General features: G+C 47.0%; 1 protein-coding gene across 1 annotated transcript in view; it reads left to right on the top strand.

The window, feature by feature from the left end:
• The first annotated feature begins 13737 nt into the window (after window positions 1-13737).
• RTRAF (RNA transcription, translation and transport factor) overlaps window positions 13738-23760 on the top strand; it is a 45265-nt gene continuing 35242 nt past the window's right edge. Inside the window, exon 1 of the mRNA XM_089665806.1 lies at window positions 13738-13896. Within this exon, the coding sequence (XP_089521932.1) occupies window positions 13836-13896 (61 nt within the window). The 5' untranslated portion in view covers window positions 13738-13835. The remainder of the gene's footprint in view (window positions 13897-23760) is intronic.

Below are 23760 nucleotides of genomic sequence, written 5' to 3'. Positions count from 1 at the left end.
TGTGTTTTTGCAGCATTATTCATACAAAAGTGATGTTCTGTGTTTACACTTTCTGTGTCAAAAACTTCTTCCACATTTTTCTTTTTAAATACCTAATATTTTTTTTTTCTCATTTTATGGCCACCTACAGATTTTAGACATGCGCTACAATTATTTCCTAATGGGAAAAAAATGTCATTAACTGTTGCACACTGATCAGTTTTTCAGTCAAAAAAACTGCACTGAAAACTCACCTCCCCATTAAAATTAATGGAAAATGCATAAAAAAAACTCTCCCGCTGTTAAATTTTTTTTGGTACTTTTTTTTAATCAATTTTATTGCTGCTTACAGATTTTAGACGTACTACAATGATTTCCTAACGAGAAAAAAATTTAATGAACTGTTGCACACTGATCAGTTTTTCAGTCGTAAAAATTAGAAGAAAAATGCATGAAAATGTCATCCCTTTAAATCCTATGGAACTCTTCACACCAGTCAGTTGCCTTTCAGTTGCTTTTTTAAAAGTCCCGCTTGCTGCATTTTTAGTGGAAATGGAAAAAGCATTAAAAAATACACCCGCAGTTAAATTTTTTTGGTACTTTTTTTTTTTAATCACATTTTATTGCCATCTACAGGCTTTAGACATGTACTACAATTATTTCCTATTGGGGAAAAGATGTCATTAACTGTTTCACACTGATCAGTTTTTCAGTCGAAAAATGCATGAAAATGTCATCCGTTTAAATCCTGTGGAACGTTTCACACCAGTCAGCTTCTTTTCAGTTGCTTTTTTAAAAGTCCCACTTGCTGAATTTTTAGTGCGTGTTTAGTGCATGTGAAAAAACTGCACTGAAAACGCACCTCTCAGTTGAAATGAATGGAAAACACATAAAAAATACACCCGCAGTTACATTTTTTTTTGGTATGTTGTTTTTAATCACATTTTATTGTTACCTACAGATTTTAGACATGTACTACAATTATTTCTTAATGGGAAAAAAAATGTCATTTACGGTTTCACACTGATCAGTTTTTCAGTCGAAAAAATCCGAAGAAAAATGCATGAAAATGTCATTCCTTTAAATCCTATGGAACGTTTCACACCAGTCAGTTTCTTTTCAGTTGCTTTTCTAAAAGTTCCACTTGATGCTTTTTTAGTGTGTGTTTAGTGCATGTGAAAAAAATGCACTGAAAACACACCTCCCCATTGAAATGAATGGACAATGCATAAAAAAAATACACCCACATTTACGTTTTTTTTTTTTTTTTGGTACTTTTTTTGAGTTGCATGTCCAGATTTTACAGGTGCACCCATAAAAAAGGCACTGGAAATTCATCAAAAAAGTGGCGTAAATGCATTTTTGCGATGGAGGAGTGTGAAAACAGCCTAAAAAAACTGAAAATGAGTGGAGAACGCTGCAGAAATGCATAAAAAAAAAGCACAGCATTTGTTTGTTAGCCTTTTTTGATCCACGTTCTTTTTTCACAGGTGCATGGAACCAGAAAACATGCTGGAAACACATTAAATATGCATATGTGTTTTTACAGCGTTTTTGCGATGGAGCAGTGTGAAAGCAGCCTTCATGTGTATGCAAGCCCTGACATTGATCTGCTCTTATTTGCTCTCTTTTGCTCTCTTAAACAAACCATTGAATGCGCTTTGTTATATCTGTTTGATAAATGCAAAAAACACTTGTTGATCCTGCCAGAAATCTTGAGTAGACAATGACCTGTGCTGTCTACTGTGCTGCACAGTTTTTAGTTAGCATTGTGCCTGGCTCTCTCTGAGGACAAAGAACACTTCCTCAGGCTGTGGATAAGGGGGTACCACTGGTCCTCCTGTATGGGGCCCGGGCCAGCAGGGGGGGCTCAGACAGCTGGGTAAATCAGATGTGGACAGGGAAGGTGATTGGCGCTGCGGGGGGGGGGGGGGGGGGTCAATTATTGGAACCAATCCCTTGTATGGTTCTCTGCAGCAACTGAACGCTGCCGCCTTCTCCTCTCCCTCCCACCAACTTTCAGCTGCTGCAGAGGAGCCATACAGGGGACCGGTTCCAGTAATTGCCCCTCTGCTGCATTATTCATCCTCCCTGTGCACCATATATTTCTCCCTGCTGCCCAGGTCCCCCCCGTGTGCCCTCCTCTACCCCCACAGTGCTGACGGCTTTCTTCCTCTCCTTCCTGCCAGCAGCTGCAAGCACCCAATAGGATCCTTCAGGATGAAGAGTGAGGGAAGGCTCCAGCAAATATTTAATATTTACCATCCCCTTCCTTTTCTGAACGGAAGCATAGTAAACTGTTTATTTGGGGATGGGGGCCCTGTCAGGTTGGCTGTATAGGGCTCCGTAGTTTCTAACAGCAGCCCTGTCTCCCCACCATGTTGTAGTAAAGGAAGAGGGGAAGGCGTTCTGTAGTCCTGTCCTAGGGAGACAACACTGTTCCTGTATAGATACAATACAGTGAGTAAGTGTTGTCACCTTTCAACAGGAAGTGCATTACTGGTAGGATCACCAGATGAAAATAAAGCCAGAAAAATCCTGAAAAAAAGAAAACTAATGCAACTGCTGGTAAGCTGCAATATATTATGTTTCGTTCTTGGGTTTAAATACACTTTAATAATAATCCCTATTACTATTCAACACTAGTACTGATGATGTGAAATATAGGAAGTAATCAGAAGCAAGTAATATTGACTCTTCATTTGTGTCTTGGCTGATGGCACCTGGGTAGCGGTCTGAAATATTGTTTCTTTGCAGCCATTGGTGGAATGGTCTTAGGCTAGGTTCACGCCTATGCATGTTGTGTTTGAGGTGTTTCTGCATTGCATTTTTTGCCACATTTTTAATGCGTTTTGTGGGCTTTTTTTTTTATTTTTCTTGTTGCTAGGCAGATTTTAAACAAAAATGCATCAAAAACATCAAAAACGCAATACATGCTTTTCTGCAGTGTTCCTATTGAAGTCTATAGAACCAAAAACACAACGTTTTGCATTCAAACAAGTCCCTGACCCTTTCCAAGAAACGCAGCGGGTGAACACGCGGAGATGCGAACGTGTCCCATAGGAAATCATGTTAAATGGACTGTAGTGCGTTTCTGAAAAATGCTGCAGAAAATGCTTAGGTGTGAACCTGGGGTTAGTAGACTGCATCCAGCTTTGACCCAAAAAGAAATATTTTGTTTTGTTGGTGTAGAAAATGCAGGGAATAAAACTATTCTGCTTTTGACATTTTTGGACTGAGTTCTGCAAATTTTCTTTTATATGTTTGAATCATTTACTCCATCCAAAGAGGCATTTCGGGTTTTGATTTGGGGCCATCATCAGCTGCTCATAGCTCAGCTCATTTCACTAAAGCCGTAATGATGACTATTTGTCATAATGACCATTATAGAGAAATGAGAACTAAAACTACATCACAGAGCTGGAAATGATACTAATCACAGCCACAACTATAACCTACTGACCAGGGGCGGACTGACCATTCAAGGACTCGGGCACTGCCCGGGGTCAGTAGGGGGCCCCATGAGATGCTCCTGGTACCTTTTATTGGCTTTTTTTGAGTGTGGGTGAGGACACAGGGGCCCCATGATCCCCTATTGCCCGGGGTCCCATGAGTTGTCAGTCCGCCCCTGCTACTGACTACTATCCCTTGGGTATGCTTAGTATTTTTTTTTTATCATTTTTTAACCCTTTGAGGACCAAGGGACGTATTTGTCCCATGTTTTTAATTGCGTGTATCATCTGATTAAGAACTTAAAACTTTTTTTTTTTTTTTTTTTTGGTTTGAGTCAAAATATTAGTTCTTATCAACAAACAACAAATGGATCTAGCTTTTTGCCAATTATTTCATGAAATGGCTTAGTTACAGCAACTGAAGTGTACGAACTTTAAAAACAAAAAAATTGATTCTTTTGGCGTTCCAAAACCTATCCTGTTTTAGATTGAATGTTGAGACCACCTGCCTGGAGTTTGCATGTTCTCCCTGTGCCTGTGTGGGTTTCCTCCGGGTGATCCGGTTTCCTCCCACACTCCAAAGACATGCTGGTAGGTTAATTGGATCTTGTCTAAATTGTCCCTAGTATGTGTATGTATGAATGTGAGTTAGGGACCTTAGATTGTACACCCCTTGAGGGTTAGGGACTGATGTGAATGTACAATATATATGTAAAAGCACTGCGTAAATAATTGATGGCGCTATATAAGTACCATGAATATATATATATGTATATGTATACGTGCCAAAGCCATTTGGCTATTTGAGGTCCAGCTCAGAGGATCCATTGAAATATAAATATATATATATATATATATATATATATATATATATATATATGAGGTGTGACAATTTAATTCCTGGAATGGACTGTAGCATAAAAAAGTTTGCTTACCCATACACTAGTGGCTGTTGTCACCTTCAAAGTAATCCCTTTAGGCAGCGATGCACGTTTCTAAATGACTGCCACTGCCAGAAACATTGCTGGAATTTTGTATTCCGAAATGCTGTGCTGTCTTGGCATGCTGGATGTCCGGAATGTCATCAAATCTGTGCCCTTTTTAAAGCATTTTTGAAATCTTGGAAGCAGACAAAAGTCGCAGGGTGCTACGTCAGGGGAATAAAGGTGGTTGATCAAGTTTTGAAATGGATTTCTGAGCCAGAAACTCGTGAACATTTAACACAGGTGCAGGAGCATTGTCGTGGTGGAGAATCCACTTGTCAGGCCAAAGTTTCGGTCTTTTCCTCTGAACAGGTTCCTGTAACCGTTTTGTTTTTCTACATTTGTATCCCTCGTTTGCGTTCCTGGCTGCCCACTTCCTTTGTTATTGTGGACATCTTCCCACCCCTCCCTAAACCACCTATGCCATTTGAAAACATTTGATTTCTTTGTGGATTGTTCACCATATGCCTGATGTAAAAGAGATAAAGTTTCACTTGCACTTTTGGCAATTTTCGCACAAAATTTGATGTTAAACCTCTGTTGCAGATTCCCGTCACTCATTTTCTGCTAACAGCGTGACGCACACATGTGTCATTTCTTCTACTACTCAGTAGAGACTGAGCCAACTGGTCTGTGACCCAGGCAAGTGCAAGTCAGAGCAAGTCAGAACACACTGCAGTGTGAATGGCTGCGTGGCTCTCCACCAGAGTGCTAGGCAGCGGGCATTCCGGAAATTAAATTGTCACGCCTTGTACATGCAAACAAATCTTACCTGCTTATAAAAAGTGTAATAACCAGTTCCACCAGAATGCAGTGCAGGAAAAGCGCATGCACTACTTTTCCCACATCTGGTGTGATTTACAGCCCGTTCAACTGAATAGGCTGCAAAATTGCACCGCAAGGGAATGCGGCATGTGTTCTTGCACAGTTCCAGTGTGAACCAGCCTTAATTCTGTTTAGTCAGTCTTGTGATCCTGCCGTCAGGAAGCATTGTCAGATGCTGGACCAGTACTGCAGACTACACCTCGGTAAGACAGCAACAGCTCTCCCTAACATTTTGATGGAAATAAATTAATAACAGACAATGATAGGTCTACAATGCAGCAATCCTGTTTTTGCAGCTTGTGCGTTTTTTCTTTAACCATTTGAGGCTACACCATATGGCCAAACATTTGTGGACACCTGACCATCCCACCTACCTACATAGCCAGAATCAAGTGCTCAGCCCTCCAAATTAGGCGTTTCCAGTGCAGAGCACGGTTAATACTACAGAAAAGACATTGGTGTCCGTTTATGACACACAGAATAGCTGCGATTCAGAGGATCACAGCTATTCTCTAGTCATTCACAGTTTATGACACTCAGGAGAACATGTTCAGCCCTTCTCTGGAGATCTGTGTTCTCCCTCCAGATTCTCCTGCCCAGAGCTGGAGAATTGGAGGGACAGCAAACTAAGCAGAGATAATTTACCTCTGCTTAGTAAACTGATCTTTTACTGTAATCTCGCGTGATTATAGTAAAATCAGCCGTTTTCCAGCATTTGTAGACCGTTCTCCAGCGTTTGTAGACCGTTCTCCCTTCGTTTGGAGAACTGATCTACATTTGCTTCATAAACGGCATTCTCAGGAGAACTGTGTTCTCCTGAGAATGCCGGAGAACTGAGCAGCGATCTATTACCGCTGGTTCATAAACGGACACCATAGTAGGCAATTGTGCCCTTCGAACCTTGTGGTAACCGTTTTAGTGAAGGCCCTTTTGAGTCCCAACATGACTGCCCCTGTGGACAAAGCCATCTCCACAAAGACATGGTTTGATGAGTTTGGTGGCCTACAGAGAGTCCTCAACCCTACTGAACACCTTTGGGATGAATGAGAATACCGAGTGCGACCCAAATTTTCTCATTGAACATCAGGACCTGACCTGACCAAATGTTCTTTTGGATGAATGGACACAAATTCCTTCAGACACACTTCAACGTCTTGCAGAAAACCCTCCAAGAAGAGTGGATGCTATTATAGCTGCGAAGAAGGGTGGAGGGCAGCTCCATAATAATACCCATGGTTTTCGAATAGAGTGTCCAATGTAGCTGGCCAGCTAAGACTGGTCCTAGGTTGCTAATATGGTTCACATATATGTGTATACCAAACCTGCCAATAACCTCAGTACAGTATATATGTGCATATGTTAAAGCCAAAAGCAGAATCATTGCTGTGATTTATGTCTTTGAATGTTATATGACATTTATATATTCATTGTGTTAGCAGAAGCAGAAAAGGAAAATATGCCTTTAACCATTAGCCGCCCGGCCAATGGCCGCTTGGCGGCTTCAGATGTGTATCTGCATTCCGGGTGCACGCCATTTGGCGTGCTCCCGCACATGCGCTGTTTGCGCTAGTGCAGAGCGGCGCAGCAGTGCGATCTGTCATCGGCCGTGCACCTCGGACACGGCCGATGACAGATCCGAGTACCGACTCCCGTTGCTGGTACCATGTGACCTGCTGTGACCAATCACAGCAGGTCACATGACAGTTGTATACAATGGATGGCTTCATTCATGATGCCATCCATTGTATACTAGTGCCTAGCTGTGAATGGTCACAGCTAATCACATGCACATGTCATGTGATTAGCTGTGACCAAATCACAGCTAAGCACAAAAAAAAAAAAAAGCTGAATGAATCGATTTCATTCAGGTAAATGCTCGCTTATAGCAAAGTAATTCTTTGCTATAAGCAAATTGTGTAAAAAAAAAAAAAAAAAAAATACTGATCACTTCCCCAAAGTAGTACAATGTTACTATGGTAACATTGTACTATTTTGGTCATAGTAAAATATGAAAACAAATCTTAAAAAAATAAAAAAAAATGTAATAAAAAATTAAATATAATAAAAAAAGAAAAAGAAAAAAAAATATATATATTTTTTTTTTTCATACTGTCACCAGTCAGTGTCCCTGTTCACCGCCATGCCAGTTATATGATGACGCTGTACTGCACTGGTGACAGTATGTAAAAAAAAAAATAGTGAAAATAATTTTTTTCATTTTTTCATTTTCCGAAAAATTATGACAAAAAAATACAACTTCAAAAAACTCGCCATGCCTCTTATGAAGTACGTCGGACTGTCTACTCTGCAAAAAGGGGTCATTTGGGGGATATCTGTACTATTCTGACATTCTTGGACCTCAAGAAATTAGATTGGCCGTCAGTACTTCAGGATTGATCAATTTTCAGATCTATACCATAGTTTGTGAACTCTATAACTTTCCTAAAAACTAAAAAATACATCCTAATTTGGGTTATTTTCACCAAAGACATGTAGCAGAATACATCTCGGCCTAAATTTATGAAGAACAATTATTTATTTGTAAACTTTTGTAACAGAAACAAAGAAAAATGTGTTTTTTTTTCAAAATTTTTGGTCTTTTTTTGTTAATTTAGCAAAAAATAAAAACCCCAGCGGCGATTAAATACCACCAAAAGAAAGCTCTAGTTGTGTGAAGAAAATGATAAAATTTTAGTTTGGGTACAGTGTTGTATGACCGCGCAATTGTCATTCAAAGTGTGAGAGCGCTGAAACCTGAAAAATGGCCTGGGCAGGAAGGGGTAAAATTGCCCGGTATGGAAATGGTTAAAAGTCAGTACAAGGTGAGCCAATCACAGCCATCCTCACACTGTACAGAGCCTTAACCAATCCCGGCCAGTTTCGCATTTGTGCCTGTATAAAACTCCGTGCTAGATTGTTCTAGAGCAGTGGTTCTTAACCTTTTTGGAGGTACTGTACCCCACCAGTTTCATATGCGCATTCACCGAACCCTTCTTAATTGGAAAAATAAAATATGATTTTTAAAATTCAAAACATAGGTATATATTTATACATAGGTGCACAAAATGAACAAAACCATTAAGAACAAAGAACAAAACCATTAAAACATGATTTTCACACAAAAACAAAATAATGAATATTTACCGCAAATCAGTGTGACTTCTGCTGTTGTCTTTCAGAGGCCAGTTCAGAAATGCGCGGCATTACCTTGGCAAGTGCCACTCTCATGTCATTTTCGCAACAAAGTCTGTTCCTTTTCTTCGTCTTTATGTCCAGCATCCTCGAAAAGGATTGCTCGCAAAGATATGTTGTAACAAACGGTATGAAAATTCATCCCCCATAGTAATTCATCCCCCATATAGTAATTCATCCCCCATATAATAATTCATCCCCCATATAGTAATTCATCCCCCATATAGTAATTCATCCCCCATAGTAATTCATCCCCCATATAGTAATTCATCCCCCATAGTAATTCATCCCCCATATAGTAATTCATCCCCCATAGTAATTCATCCCCCATATAGTAATTCATCCCCCATATAGTAATACATCCCCCATATAGTAATACATCCCCCATATAGTAATTCATCCCCCATATAGTAATTCATTCCCCATATTAATTCATCCCCCATATTAAGTCCCCCCTGTGTCAATTCACTTACCTTTGCTCCGCGCGTTCCTCTCGCTGTATTCCCGCGCCGTTCCGGTCTTCAGGGCGGACTGTGAGAGGAGCCTAGCTCCTCTCACGTTCGTCACGCTGCCCCGCCTACACACATCCTGACAGCCAATCACTGGCTATCAGGATGTGAGTGGCAGCGAGACTGGCCAATCATTGCATTTGAGTCCCTGCCGCCCGAGAGGAGGGAGGGGAGCGGGCGCCCGGCACACAAGAGCCGCGGCTTGCCGACCACTGGGCATGTCATCACAAATCATGAGTCGGGTGTGGGTCACCTCCGCCGAACCCCCGAGACTGACTCACCGAACCCCTGGGGTTCGATCGAACCCAGGTTAAGAACCACTGTTCTAGAGTCACTTGCTCATCAGACAGAAGAGGAAACAGACAAAGTTCCAGTCAGAGAAGCTCTATGGAAGCAGAGAAGGCCAAATAGTTCCAGCGATATAATCCACCGAATAAGACACTGTAATACGAAAGAAATCAGCCACTGTAAGATAAACGAAACAAGTCATTGTAAGCAGTGTTATATGAAGAAGATTGAAGTTATTAAAGAAGTTAACTAAAGTATTCGATGTGCTCTTTAAACCTACTGCTTCCATAGAGCGGCATTGGAGGAATTACAGAGTAAAATCAGTCTAATCCAGTGTTTCTCAACTCCAGTCCTCATGGACCCCCAACAGGTCATGTTTTCAGGATTTCCCTCAGATGAAACAGCTGTGGTAATTACTAAGGCAGTGAAACTGATCAAATCACCTGTGCAAAATAATGGAAATCCTGAAAACATGACCTGTTGGGGGTCCATGAGGACTGGAGTTGAGAAACACTGGTCTAATCAAACAAAAGAAACAGCAATTGCATAATTTTTCTAATGCCTAGGCACTACATAGTGCTGCGCCTGCCACATCCAACAAGTTCAAGGTGTGATGGTCAGGGTTACACAAACCTTTGGCCAGATAATGTAGCTACAGAAGAGTTGACACCTTCAACAGCTTTTCCTATTATTCAGTGTAACTGCTGAATATGGTATACAATGTTATATGTACATGTATGTACAATCAGGGGTTTATTTACGTTTTTTGCTGCAAAAATCATCTGCCCCTCCACGGACACCGACCAACACCCCCTTCCCCTCCCACCGAGAGAGAGAGCCGACATTGACCAACAACACCCCTGCCTCCAACTCAAGAGAGCCTTCCACCACCATCCCCCGGTGAAACAGAGAAAGACACTCATCTTCAAAGCTCCAGACATCCCTGGAGTCAGGCTCTACATACACCATCAAGCAGCCCGCAGCCTCTCTTGGATCCCACCTGGTTCCCATGGTGCGCATATCCCTTCTTTCATCCCTTCTTCTGAGGGGAGGTGCTGCCCCCCCCTGAAAAATTCCACCCTAGGCAAGTGCCTTGTTTGCCTTGTGGTAAATACGCCCCTGTGTACAATACAAATTCATATCTGACTCTCTGTGATTCCATGGGCCAGGTCTCTAAGCACCATGTCTAATATGTCTAATGTCTATTTCTAATATACTTGAAAGCCTTTTTCCATAGAATTTTTTGGGGAAGTTTTTTTTAGGTTGACAGTTTTTTTCCTCAACCCTTTGCAATTACTCAACTTGGGACCGGAATGCAGAATGTGATAACATATGATAGCCAATTTGTACACGCACACTAGGACCAGATAAAACAATGAACGTGTCTTTGCAGTTTGGAAGGACACCAGTGTCTCTGGAAGCAACATACACAAATACAGGGAAAAAATGCGAACTCCATGCAGTTTAGCTGTATAGACAAGTAGTTTAGCCCTTTATAGAAGATACTCTGCTACAAATCTCAAAAAATAATAGGACCGTTTTGTAGGATCTATAGATCTCTGCTGCAAAGTTGCCGTTGTGTGTGGTAGTTGTGTTCTTAAACCTGGGACACAGCCTGCAAGGGACAGATGAATATAAAACGGCACTGTCCCTGCAAATCCGGGACTTTTGGCAGGTGTGTAATATGAGATGCAATAAACTTGATCAGATTTCTGGCATTTTACAAGATGCAGTGTTTTTACATTTTGCGATGTTACCAGGGGCGGACTGACCATTTGGAAACTCAGGTACTGCCCGAGGGCCCGGGGTCAGTAGGGGGCCCCATGAGATGCCCCTGGTACCTTTTTCATAGGCTTTTTTGAGTTTGGGCAAGGACAGAGGGGCCCTATGATCCCCTATTGCCTGGGGGCCCCATGAGTTGTCAGTCCGCCCCTGGATGTTACACAACTTAATCATTTAACTTGATCATGCAGTCTGAGGTTTTTCAAATACATTGGCAGATTCAGTAAATACGATCACATTTACACTTTGGCAGTGGACATGTTGTGACTGAACCAAAATTCACCACAAAGCATCTGAAGCCAGTGACTTCATTCATCTTAAAGAAAAAAATAAGCACCTTCAACTGTATTATTATTATTATTATAGGTACTTATATAGTGCCGTCAATTCACGCAGCGCTGTACATATATATTGTACATTCACATCAGTCCCTATCCCTCAAGGGGAATACAATATAAAGTCCTTAACCTACATTCATATATACACATACTAGGGACAGTTTAGACAGGATCCAATTCACCTACCAGCATGTCTTTGGAGTGTGGGAGGAAACCAGAGTTCCCAGAGGAAACCCACGCAGGCACAGGGAGAACATGCAAACTCCAGGCAGGTGATGCCATGGTTGGGATTCAAACCAACGACCCTAGTACTGCCAGGCAGAAGTGCTAACCATTTAGCCACTGTGCTGCCCACATCCTTCCCAGATCTTCTTAAAATTTTTGGGTCAAAGGTCAGGGTCATGGTCAGTATTTTTTTAATATTTAAATTACTATCAGTTAGTGGCAGTTAAAAAAAAAAAAAAAGCAAAAGGCTCACTATTGTTTCTGGGCTGTACTATGGGTGCAAACTAACATACACACATGTGGTAATGCTGTGATCATCAGGAGCAGGAGAAATTATTTTGGGTTGTTCTTTGGTGGTTGGTTATGGTAGTAGCAAGAAATATACAGCTAAATTTAAAAAAATGTTTTTTTTTACTATTTTGGGTCAGTTTTGCTTTGATAATGAAAAAAAAATCAGGAGATATCCGTTACCATTTACCACCAAATGAAAGTCCAATTTGTTCTGAAAAAAACACGGTACAATCCACCTGGATGTACAAAGTAGTTGTGATGATATGTACGGTTTTGCTAGCACATGTCAAAGTTGCAAAATTGTGCTTAGGCGTTAAGATTTGTTTTCCCCTTAGGCGTGACGGGGTTAAACAATAAGAAAACATGCCATAAATCAAAGAATAATCAACACAAAGGGCACAGTATGGTGGTGGTGGGCATAAGGGCACAGTACAGGAGGAGTCAGGCACAGTATGAGTTCTGGGTCATTCTGGGACAGCTTAGTAAAAAGAGTGACTGTCCCGGCAAATCCTGGACAGTTGGCAAGTATGATGTAATGCAAGATTATCATGGGGCCCCTATGCACCTGGGGCCCCTGGGCAGTGCCCAAGCATTAAGACAGCCCTGGATTACTGCTAATTAATATATATGTAAAGTACTGTGTAAATTGACGGCGCTATACAAGTACCTGAAATAAATAAAAAAATAAACTTGCAAAGCCATCCACAACTCTGCCCCCATCGACATCACCAAACTGGTCTCAAAATATCAACCAAACCGCTCTCTTCCATCCTCCCAAGACATTCTGCTCTCTAGTTCCTGTGTCACCTCCTGCCATGCTCGCCTCCGGGACTTCTCCCGAGCTCCTCCCATCCTATGGAACTCCCTACCCCAATCTGTCCAGCTGTCTCCTAATCTATCCACCTTTACAAGATCCCTGAAAACCTTTCTCTTTAAAGAAGCCTATCCTGCTTCTACCTAGTAAACCGCCATTTATTTCCTCCATCAGCTCATCCCCCCCACAGCTATTACCTTTTGTATCACTCCACCCCTCCTCCTAGATTGTAAGCTCCCAGGATCAGGGCCCTCTGTTTCCTGTTGTACCAAATTGTATTGTCACTGTAATGTCTGCCTTCATTTTGTAAAGTGCTGTGCAAACTGTTGGCACTATATAAATCCTGTATAATAATAATATCAAAATTGGAACTGTTTTTTTTATATTTAACCGTGGAAATTATATTTAGCAACATTGGCAACTGTATATCATGTAAATTTTGGGAGTCCAATGTAAACAGCATTATAAATATAGTCCTAGAAGGACTATTCCTTCAGATGTGGCACTGCTTTATTTTATAAGCTGCAATTTAGAAGAAAAAAACTTTTGCTGAGGGAGTTACTGTTGTTATTGTCCTGCTAAACTGAGGACTAGCAGAACATTTTTTAGAATTTGCCCACACTAAAGATGGCAGACAAACAGCTTAGGATGGCAACAACAACGTGGTAACAGTAGGAACAAAGCGGCTTGTCAGCCATCTTTAATGTGGGCTCACGGAGCCAGCACTCCTCCGAGAGCCCACACTAAATATGGCTGGCAAGTGCCAACAGCAACGTGGTAATTTGAAAAGAGGGCAATTCGGAACAAGAGCGACTTCGTAAGTGGGCGTCTTCCTCCTTCCTTCTCCAATCACCTCCTACAGTTTTGTAGCCAACCAGCGCGGGGAGGAACAAAAGAATATCCATTCTATTCTGCATCTGCCTTTCCTCATTGGTCAGTCAGCCATGCTGAATACAATTGGTTGATTCTCGCGTGCTCCTGAATGGCCGAGGCGCCTGCCTTGACACGGTTCTTCATTGGTTAGGCGGAGGTTTCTCTATGACCGTGATTGGTGGAGCCCTCAACCGCGCTCTATGATTGGCCTGGCGGGGCGGTTGCGCATTGACGGCTTGTGGAGAGCTGTCTTCCAGCTGGAGAGCCGCAGGTAGCCGGGCACCATGTTCCGCAGGAAGCTGCAGGCTCTGGACTACCACAACCCCGCCGGCTTCAACTGTAAAGGTGAGGTGTGGGGGAGGTCTGAGCCTGGCAGCGTTACCCAGAATCCTCAGCGCTGCCACATGGAGGGGGAGGAGGGCACACAGCCATTGTGAAGTATGGAGGCCAGGAGAACCTGACTGCCCTCCCCTCGTGTTCTCCCCCCTGGCAGGGTCAGACATGACAAGACTGTCCCAGCATGAGGGTGACAGTGCCAGGACTGCTTACATGTCATTAACCCCCCCCCCCAACATGGTGTCAAAATACCCCCCCAACATGGTATCAAAACAGCCCCCCCTTCCTGTGGTGTCACAATAACCCCCCTCCTATGGTGTCAAAATAACCCCCCTCCTATGGTGTCAAAATAACCCCCCTCCTATGGTGTCAAAATAACCCCCCTCCTATGGTGTCAAAATAACCCCCCTCCTATGGTGTCAAAATAACCCCCCTCCTATGGTGTCAAAATAACCCCCCTTCCTATGGTGTCAAAATAACCCCCGTCCCATGGTGTCAAAATAACCCCCGTCCCATGGTGTCAAAATACCCCCCCTCCTCCTATGGTTTCAAAATAATCCCCCCCCCTCCTCCTATGGTGTCAAAATAATCCCCCCCCCTCCTCCTCCTATGGTGTCAAAATAATCCCCCCCCCTCCTCCTATGGTGTCAAAATAATCCCCCCCCCCTTCCTCCTATGGTGTCAAAATAATCCCCCCCCCTTCCTCCTATGGTGTCAAAATAATCCCCCCCCCCTTCCTCCTATGGTGTCAAAATAATCCCCCCCCCTTCCTCCTATGGTGTCAAAATAATCCCCCCCCCTTCCTCCTATGGTGTCAAAATAATCCCCCCCTTCCTCCTATGGTGTCAAAATAATCCCCCCCTTCCTCCTATGGTGTCAAAATAATCCCCCCCTTCCTCCTATGGTGTCAAAATAATCCCCCCCTTCCTCCTATGGTGTCAAAATAATCCCCCCCTTCCTCCTATGGTGTCAAAATAATCCCCCCCTTCCTCCTATGGTGTCAAAATCCCCCCCCCTTCCTATGGTGTCAAAATAATCCCCCCTCCTATGGTGTCAAAAGAATTCCCCCCCTCCCCACCATGGTGTCAAAATACCCCCCCCCCCATGGTGTCAAAATAATCCCCCTCAGGGTGTCACAGACAACCCTTCCCCCCCCCCCCCCCCCCCCCATTGTGTCAAAGACAAGTCTACCCTGCTATTGTGCCAAGATAAGTTCCCCCCCCATGGTGTCACAGATAAGTTCCCCCCCCCCCCATCCCATGATGTCCTGGGTAAGTCCCACCTCCTATGGTGTCCCGGATAGGTCCCCCCTCTCTGTTTGTCCTGATTACAATTATCACCAGCAGTTCTGGTGACAACTAAGGATCCCTTCACATTAGAGGGATTTCCTCTCACTTCCTGTTTTGGCAACAGAACAGGAAGTGAGACAGAATAGCAACAAAAAATTAAAAAATGCATGTCTAACAAATTATGCCGTGATTTGCATGTTCAGGAGGGAAATATCTGTGGAGGGAGCTGAAAGTTCGAGTTGCTAAACATCAGCCACCAAACCTTAATGACTTGTAGAGGATCTGCCAAGAGGAGTGGGCCAAAGTCCCTCCTGAGATGTGTGCAAACCTGGTGACCAACTCCAGGAAACGTCTGACCTCTGTGATTGCCAACAAGGGATTTGCCACCAAGTACTAAGTCATGTTTTGTGAAGGGGATCAAATACTTATTTCCCTCATGAACATGCAAATCAGTCATCATTTGTTAGACATTCATTTCTGCGGAATTTTGTGTTGCTATTCTGTCTCTCAGTGTTACAATACACCGAACATTCGATTTTTAGACCAATTCATTTCTTTGTGAGGGGCAAACATTCAAAATCAGCCGGGGATCAAATACTTATTTCCTTCATTGTAGGTAAAGTAGAGCTGAGCTCAGTCAGGATGCAGATAAGATTTGGCTGAGCATGAGGGAGGTGGACAGGGAAGAGAGGAGGCGGAGCGGAGTGTTGCCGAGGGTCGGACAAGGGAGAGAGGAGGCGGAGCGGAGTGTTGCCGAGGGTCGGACAAGGGAGAGAGGAGGCGGAGCGGAGTGTTGCCGAGGGTCGGACAAGGGAGAGAGGAGGCGGAGCGGAGTGTTGCCGAGGGTCGGACAAGGGAGAGAGGAGGCGGAGCGGAGTGTTGCCGAGGGTCGGACAAGGGAGAGAGGAGGCGGAGCGGAGTGTTGCCGAGGGTCGGACAAGGGAGAGAGGAGGCGGAGCGGAGTGTTGCCGAGGGTCGGACAAGGGAGAGAGGAGGCGGAGCGGAGTGTTGCCGAGGGTCGGACAAGGGAGAGAGGAGGCGGAGCGGAGTGTTGCCGAGGGTCGGACAAGGGAGAGAGGAGGCGGAGCGGAGTGTTGCCGAGGGTCGGACAAGGGAGAGAGGAGGCGGAGCGGAGTGTTGCCGAGGGTCGGACAAGGGAGAGAGGAGGCGGAGCGGAGTGTTGCCGAGGGTCGGACAAGGGAGAGAGGAGGCGGAGCGGAGTGTTGCCGAGGGTCGGACAGGAGTGAGAGGAGGCAGAAGGAGGGCGGAATGTTGCCGAGGGGCGGACAGGGGTGAGAGGAGGCAGCAAGAGAACGGAATGTTGCTGAGGGGTGGACATGGGAGGCAGAGGAGGAGATCAGAATGTTGATGAAGGGCGGACAGGGGAGAGAGGAGGCAGAAAGAGAGCGGAATGTTGCTGAGGGGTGGACATGGGAGGCAGAGGAGGAGATCAGAATGTTGATGAAGGGCGGACAGGGGAGAGAGGAGGCAGAGCGGGAGAGTGGAGTGTTGCCGAGGGGCGGACAGGGGTGAGAGGAGGCAGAGGGGGAGAGCGGAGTGTTGCCGAGAGGAGGCAGAGGGGGAGAGCGGAGTGTTGCCGAGGGGCGGACAGGGGTGAGAGGAGGCAGAGGGGGAGAGCGGAGTGTTGCCGAGGGGCGGACGGGTGAGAGGAGGCAGAAGGAGAGCGGAGTGTTGCCGAGGGGCGGACAGGGGTGAGAGGAGGCAGAAGGAGAGCGGAGTGTTGCCGAGGGGCGGACAGGGGTGAGAGGAGGCAGAAGGAGAGCGGAGTGTTGCCGAGGGGCGGACAGGGGTGAGAGGAGGCAGAAGGAGAGCGGAGTGTTGCCGAGGGGCGGACAGGGGTGAGAGGAGGCAGGAAGAGAGTCGAATGTTGCCAAGGGGCGGACAGGGGACGCAAAGGGGGAGAGCAGAATGTTGCCGAGGGGCGGACAGGGGACGCAAAGGGGGAGAGCAGGATGTTGCCGAGGGGCGGACAGGGGACGCAAAGGGGGAGAGCAGGATGTTGCCGAGGGGCGGACAGGGGACGCAAAGGGGGAGAGCAGGATGTTGCCGAGGGGCGGACAGGGGACGCAAAGGGGGAGAGCAGGATGTTGCCGAGGGGCGGACAGGGGACGCAAAGGGGGAGAGCAGGATGTTGCCGAGGGGCGGACAGGGGACGCAAAGGGGGAGAGCAGGATGTTGCCGAGGGGCGGACAGGGGACGCAAAGGGGGAGAGCAGGATGTTGCCGAGGGGCGGACAGGGGAGGCAAAGGGGAGAGCAGAATGTTGCTGAGGGGCGGACAGGGGTGAGAGGAGGCAGAAAGGGAGCGGACAGGGGTGAGAGGAGGCAGAAAGGGAGCGGAGTGTTGCCGAGGGGCGGACAGGGGTTAGAGGAGGCAGAAGGAGAGCGGAGTGTTGCCGAGGGGCGGACAGGGGTGAGAGGAGGCAGAAAGAGAGCGGAGTGTTGCCGAGGGGCGGACAGGGGTTAGAGGAGGCAGAAGGAGAGCGGAGTGTTGCCGAGGGGCGGACAGGGGTGAGAGGAGGCAGAAAGAGAGCGGAATGTTGCCGAGGGGCGGACAGGGGTGAGAGGAGGCAGAAAGAGAGCGGAATGTTGTCGAGGGGCGGACAGGGGTGAGAGGAGGCAGAAAGAGAGCGGAATGTTGCCGAGGGGAGGACAGGGGTGAGAGGAGGCAGAAAGAGAGCGGAATGTTGCTGAGGAGTGGACAGGGGAGAGAGGAGGCAGAGGAGGAGATCAGAATGTTGATGAAGGGTGGACAGGGGTGAGAGGAGGCAGAAAGAGAGCAGAATGTTGCTGAGGGGTAGACAGGGGAGAGAGGAGGCAGAGGAGGAGATCAGAATGTTGATGAAGGGTGGACAGGGGAGAGAGGAGGCAGAGGGGGAGAGCAGAGTGTTGCTGAGGGGTGGACAGGGGTGAGAGGAGGCAGAGGGGGAGAGCAGAGTGTTGCTGAGGGGGTGGACAGGGGTGAGAGGCGGCTGAGGGGGAGAGCAGAGTGTTGCTGAGGGGGAGAGCAGAGTGTTGCTGAGGGGTGGACAGTGGTGAGAGGAGGCAGAGGGGGAGAGCAGAGTGATGCCGAGGGGCGGACAGGGGTGAGAGGAGGAAGAAAGAGCAGAGTGTTGCCGAGGGGCGGACAGGGGTGAGAGGAGGAAGAAAGAGCAGAGGGTTGCCGAGGGGCGGACAGGGGAGGCAAAGGGGGAGAGCAGAATGTTGCCGAGGGGAGGCAAAGGGGGAGAGCAGAATGTTGCCAAGGGGCGGACAGGGGAGGCAAAGGGGGAGAGCAGAATGTTGCCGTGGGGCGGACAGGGGAGGCAAAGGGGGAGAGCAGAATGTTGCCGAGGGGCGGACAGAGGAGGCAAAGGGGAGAGCAGAATGTTGCCGAGGGGCAGACAGGGGTGAGAGGAGGCAGAAAGAGAGTGGAATAATGCCGAGGGGCGGACAGGGGAGGCAAAGGGGGAGAGTGGAATGTTGCCGAGGGGCGGACAGGGGAGGCAAAGGGGGAGAGCGGAATGTTGCTGAGGGGCGGACAGGGGTGAGAGGAGGCAGAAAGAGCGGAATGTTGCTGAGGGGTTTACAGGGGAGACAGAGGGGGAGAGCAGAATGTTGCTGAGGGGTGGACAGGGGAGAGAGAAGGCAGAGGAGGAGATCAGAATGTTGATGAAGGGTGGACAGGGGAGAGAGGAGGCAGAGGGAGAGAGCAGAATGTTGATGAAGAGTGTGGACAGGGGAGAGAGGAGGCAGAGGGGGAGTGCAGAGTGTTGCTGACGGGTAGACAGGGGTAAGAGGATGTAGAGGGGGAGAGCAGAGTGTTGCTGAGGGGAGGACAGGGGTGAGAGGATGCTGAGGGGGAGAGCAGAGTGTTGCTGAGGGGGAGAGCAGAGTGTTGCTGAGGGGTGGACTGGGGTGAGAGGAGGCAGAGGGGGAGAACAGAGTGTTGCTGAGGGGTGGACTGGGGTGAGAGGAGGCAGAGGGGGAGAGCAGTGTTGCTGAGGGGTGGACAGGGGTGAGAGGAGGAAGAAAGAGCAGAGTGTTGCTGAGGGGTGGACAGGGGTGAGAGGAGGAAGAAAGAGCAGAGTGTTGCTGAGGGGTGGACAGGGGTGACAGGAGGAAGAAAGAGCAGTGTGTTGCTGAGGGGTGGACAGGGGTGAGAGGAGGAAGAAAGAGCAGAGTGTTGCTGAGGGGTGGACAGGGGTGAGAGGAGGAAGAAAGAGCAGAGTGTTGCTGAGGGGTGGACAGGGGTGAGAGGAGGAAGAAAGAGCAGAGTGTTGCTGAGGGTGGACAGGGGAGAGAGGAAGCATAGGGGGTGAGCAGGGTGTTGCTGAAGGGTGGACAGGGGAGCGACGAAGCAGGAGCAGAGTGCTGCTGAGGGATAGACAGGGGAGAGAGGAGGCAATGGGGGGAGTGTAGAGTGTTGCTGAGGGGTGGACAGTGGAGGAAGAGAGGGGACGAGTAAAGTGTTGCTGCGGGTTGGACAAGGAAGAGAGGAGGCAGAGCAGAGTGTTGCTGAGGGGTGGACAGGGGTGAGAGGTGGCAGAGGGGGAGAGCAGAGTGTTATGGAGGGGTGGATAGGGGTGAGAAGAGGCAGAGTGTTGTGGAGTTGTGAACAGGGGTGAGAGGAGGTAGAGCAGTGTGTTGCGGAGTCGTGGATAGGGTGAGAGGATGCAGGAGCAGAGTGTTGCTGAGGGTTGGACAGGGGAGAGAGGAGGCAGAAAGAGAGCAGAGTGTTGCTGGGAGATGGACTGGGGTGAGAGGAGGAGAGCAGGGTGTTGCTGAGGGATGGATAGGGGTGAGTGGAGGCAGAAAGAGAGCAGAGTTTTGCTGGGAGGTGGACAGGCGTGAGAGGAGGCAGAGCAGAGTGTTGCTGAGGGGTGGATAGGGGAGAGAGGGGGAGAGCAGGGTGTTACTGAAGGCCGGACAGGGGAGAGAGGAAGGAGAGCAAGAGTGTTGCTGAGGGTTGGAAGGGGAGAGAGAAGGGAGAGCAGTGTGTAGCAAAATATTGGACAGGCGAGAGAGAAGGCAGAGGGAGAGCAGAGTTTTGCCAATGAGTGGACAGGAGGGAGAGTAGGCAGAGGAAGAGCGCAGAGTGTTAAGTGGACAGGGGTGAGAGGAGGCAGAGCAGAGTGTTGCTGAGGGGTGGACAGAGGAGGGAGACCATAGTGTGGCTCAGGGTTGGACAGGAGTGAGAGGAGGCAGAAGAAGAGAACAGAGTGTTGCTGAGGAGTGGACAGGGAGGAAAGGAGGCAGAGCAGAGTGTTGTGGAAGGGTGGGCAGAGGGGGAGAGAAGCGTGTTGCAGACGGGAGTAGAGGGGAGAGCAGAGTGTTGCGGAGGGGTGGACAGGGGTGAGAGGAAGCAGAAAGAGAGCAGAGTGTTGCTGGGGGGTGAAGAGGGGAGAGAGGGGGAGAGCAGGGTGTTGTGGAGGGGTGGACAGGGGCTAGAGCAGGGAGAGCAGAGTGTTACTGAGGGGGTGGACAGGAGTGGGAAGATCAGGATGGGGGGGGGGGGAGAGCTAAGGGGTGAGAGGAGGTAGGAGGAGAGCAAAGTGTTGCGGAGGGGTGGACAGGGGAGAGAGGAGGCAGAAGGAGAGCAAAGTTTTGCTGAAGGGTAGACAGGGGTGAGAGGAGGTAGAGGGTGGAGAACAGAGTGTTGCGGAGTGGTGAATAGGGGTGAGAGGAGGCATAGTGTTGCTGAGGGTTAACAGGGGAGAGAGGAGGCAGAGCAGAGTGTTGCTGAGGGGTGGACAGGGGAGAGAGGAGGCAGAGAAGAGTGTTGCTGAGGGGTGGATAGGGCTGAGAGGAGAGCACAGTGTTGCAGAGAGGTTGACAGGGGTGAGAGAAGGCAGAGTGAGAGCAGAGTGTTGCTGAGGGGCGGACAGGAGTGAGAAGAGGAAGAGAGCGGAGCGTTGCTGAGGGGTGAACAAGGGAGAGGAGGCAGAGCAGAGTGTTGCAGAGGGGTGGAGAGGGGAGAGAGAAGGCAGAGTAGAGTGTTGCAGAGGGGTGGAAAGGAGAGGGAGGAGGCATAGGGAGAGCAGAGTGTTGCTGAGGGAGGTAGAGTTATAGCTGGGTCCAGGCTTCCCACATGCAGAACTCCTACATATGTATTCCGTGTCCAGTGGCATGAGAGTTTGCCTTCTCTGAGCCACCCCAGGGACAGCGGCTGTAGTGTTCGTAGGCTACATTTTTCAAACAGCATAGCATTGTGCAGACACTGGAACTCCGAAGCAGTGACAAGGTCGCAGCCACATGGCTCAGAGTGTGTTTAGTGTTGGAGGCAGCAATACTGTTGTGGGGAAACGAGATCTGGTAGTTTGGTGTGCTTGGGGTGTATTGTGAACGGGGTGGGGGATGCTGCAATTTCAACATGTCAGCCAGGTAACTGGTATTTTCAGGGGTCAAGCAGCAGAGGTTTCCCTTCCCTTAGTCTTTAGAATAACATTCTTCAGTTCAGTGCCCCTGTAATCTGTCATTCCTGACACTTTGTGAAGCTGCTGCTGTCAAACCCGGGTCTCTAACAGATGTGGCCTTGTCTAAAACTTAGGAAAAAGTGGAGGTGGTTCCCGATCATGTGACTACGATGTTGGCTATGATCAATGCTTAACTGCTATAAAATAGCAAAGAATATGAAATAACGACCTAGAATGAGAGGTTTTATAAAATGTATTAAACCATAGCTTATTTTTATTTTTGGTGGCTGGAGGTACACTTTTTCCACATTCTCCAGGCCGTGGCTTCCTTAGAGGAGGCATTCAGAACAATAACAGTCGAAATGTCAACTCTACAGACACTGCTGCAAGCTTTTCTCATCATTTGTGTGAATATCACCTGCCTCAAAGTTGAAGTAAAGCAGTTGTAAAGGCTCCGTTTTTTTACCTTCAAGTATTCTATGCATGAGCATAAAAAACCATCTGTGTGCAGCAGTGCCCTGCAGCCCCCTCAATACTTACCTGAGCCCCATCGCTATCCAGCGATGTGCACAACAGCCTCGGCTGTCCCTCGCAGGTCTCTGCCTTCTCTTTGGCTGAGACAGTAGGGGAAATTGGCTCCCACTGCTGTCAATCACAGTCAGCCAATGAGGAGAGAGAGGGGTGGGGCCTAGCTGCTTGCTATGGGGGCACCCTACAGAAGGAGCCACGAGAGCCTGTGGGGGACCCGAGAAGAGGAGGATCTGGGTTGCTCCATGCAAAACCACTGCACACAGCAGGCATGACATGTTTGTATTTAAAAAAAAAAAAAACTTTTAGTATCACTTTAAATATGTTCTGCCTCACCCTACCTAATTAATCTGCTCACTCCGATCATATGATCCGGCAGGTCAAGCACAGCGAGCACTCATTATCAGCTGGGAATTCTGGCAGTGGTGATATCACCCATATCCTAGCCATTGTTTGTGCTCCCTCCTCTTCCCTGCAGCAACCGCTCGCTGACATAGGGAAGCTGGAGCTGCAGGATCGCAGGACCAGAGCAGTGTATATAAATAGGTAAGCACACTTATCTTTTTTTTTTTTTTTTTTATACAGGTTAGGTGTGTTCCACTTTGATACACACTTCGTCATCAGGTGTTGACGTGCCCTTTGTGGAAGTTGAAGTGATTGTAATTTTGTTTTTTTAAATAGCAAAGATGTTATATAATTAAAAAGTGAAATGAAAAAATGCTGTGCTACAAAAAACTAATGGTACAAACCATTACCAAGAAACAAAGTGAAAAAATAAATCAATAATTATTAGAAGAAAAATAGTAGAAAAAAATATTATTGAAGTAGGAAAATAAATAAATATATATATATATATATATATATATATATATATATTTAATTTTTTTTTAACTACACTAAAAATATATAAACAATAAAAATTATTTAAGTATGAATCAAATGCAAGTCAATCAAAAATCAAGTTTAATCAATAAAGTGTTCATTCAGTGAACCCCCTAACGAAAATATGTACATCTATCATCAATTCCCGTGCAAAGACATCCTCCACCATATATCTGCTCACCTCACGCAGTGTGACCTCACATTATACAATGTTACAATCTAACTGCACTTTTGGTTCCATATGAACTCAGAAGATCAGCTTGCTGAATGAAGACTCCAAAGTAATCTCCCTCCTGATAAGCGTCTTTGTATCAGCCGTATTCCTCATTAAAAAGAACTCCACATAGTGCTTTATCCTTATAAACTTTTATTCATCAATTAAAACAGAAGAAATACACTCACGTTCCGGAGGTGTATTTGCACCAGGTATGATGAAGATCCAGTGATGTACTAATTAGACACTAGATGGCAGTATCATCTCAGCAGCAGAGTCCTGTACATGCTCACAACAGACACCATCCGTAATGTAATGCAAGGCAGAGCACGGGCCCCCTTAGTGAATGCTATAGCCTGCTGTAATGTTGTTCCAAGAGCCGTTTGTAGCGTACTACAAGCCACTATGCTGATGAATGGCAACGTCATGACGTCATCCGCACACTCCTCCCCAACGCATTTCATCACTAGTCACGTGACTTCATCATTGGTGTAGCGGCCTGCAGTGCTCTACAAACTCCTCCCCAACGCATTTCATCACTAGTCA

This window comes from Staurois parvus, unplaced genomic scaffold (assembly GCF_062004578.1).
Source record: "Staurois parvus isolate SC_StPar_1 unplaced genomic scaffold, SC_StPar_1.0 ptg002360l, whole genome shotgun sequence".
NCBI lineage: Eukaryota > Metazoa > Chordata > Amphibia > Anura > Ranidae > Staurois > Staurois parvus.
This window is presented reverse-complemented; position numbering and strand designations above follow the sequence as displayed.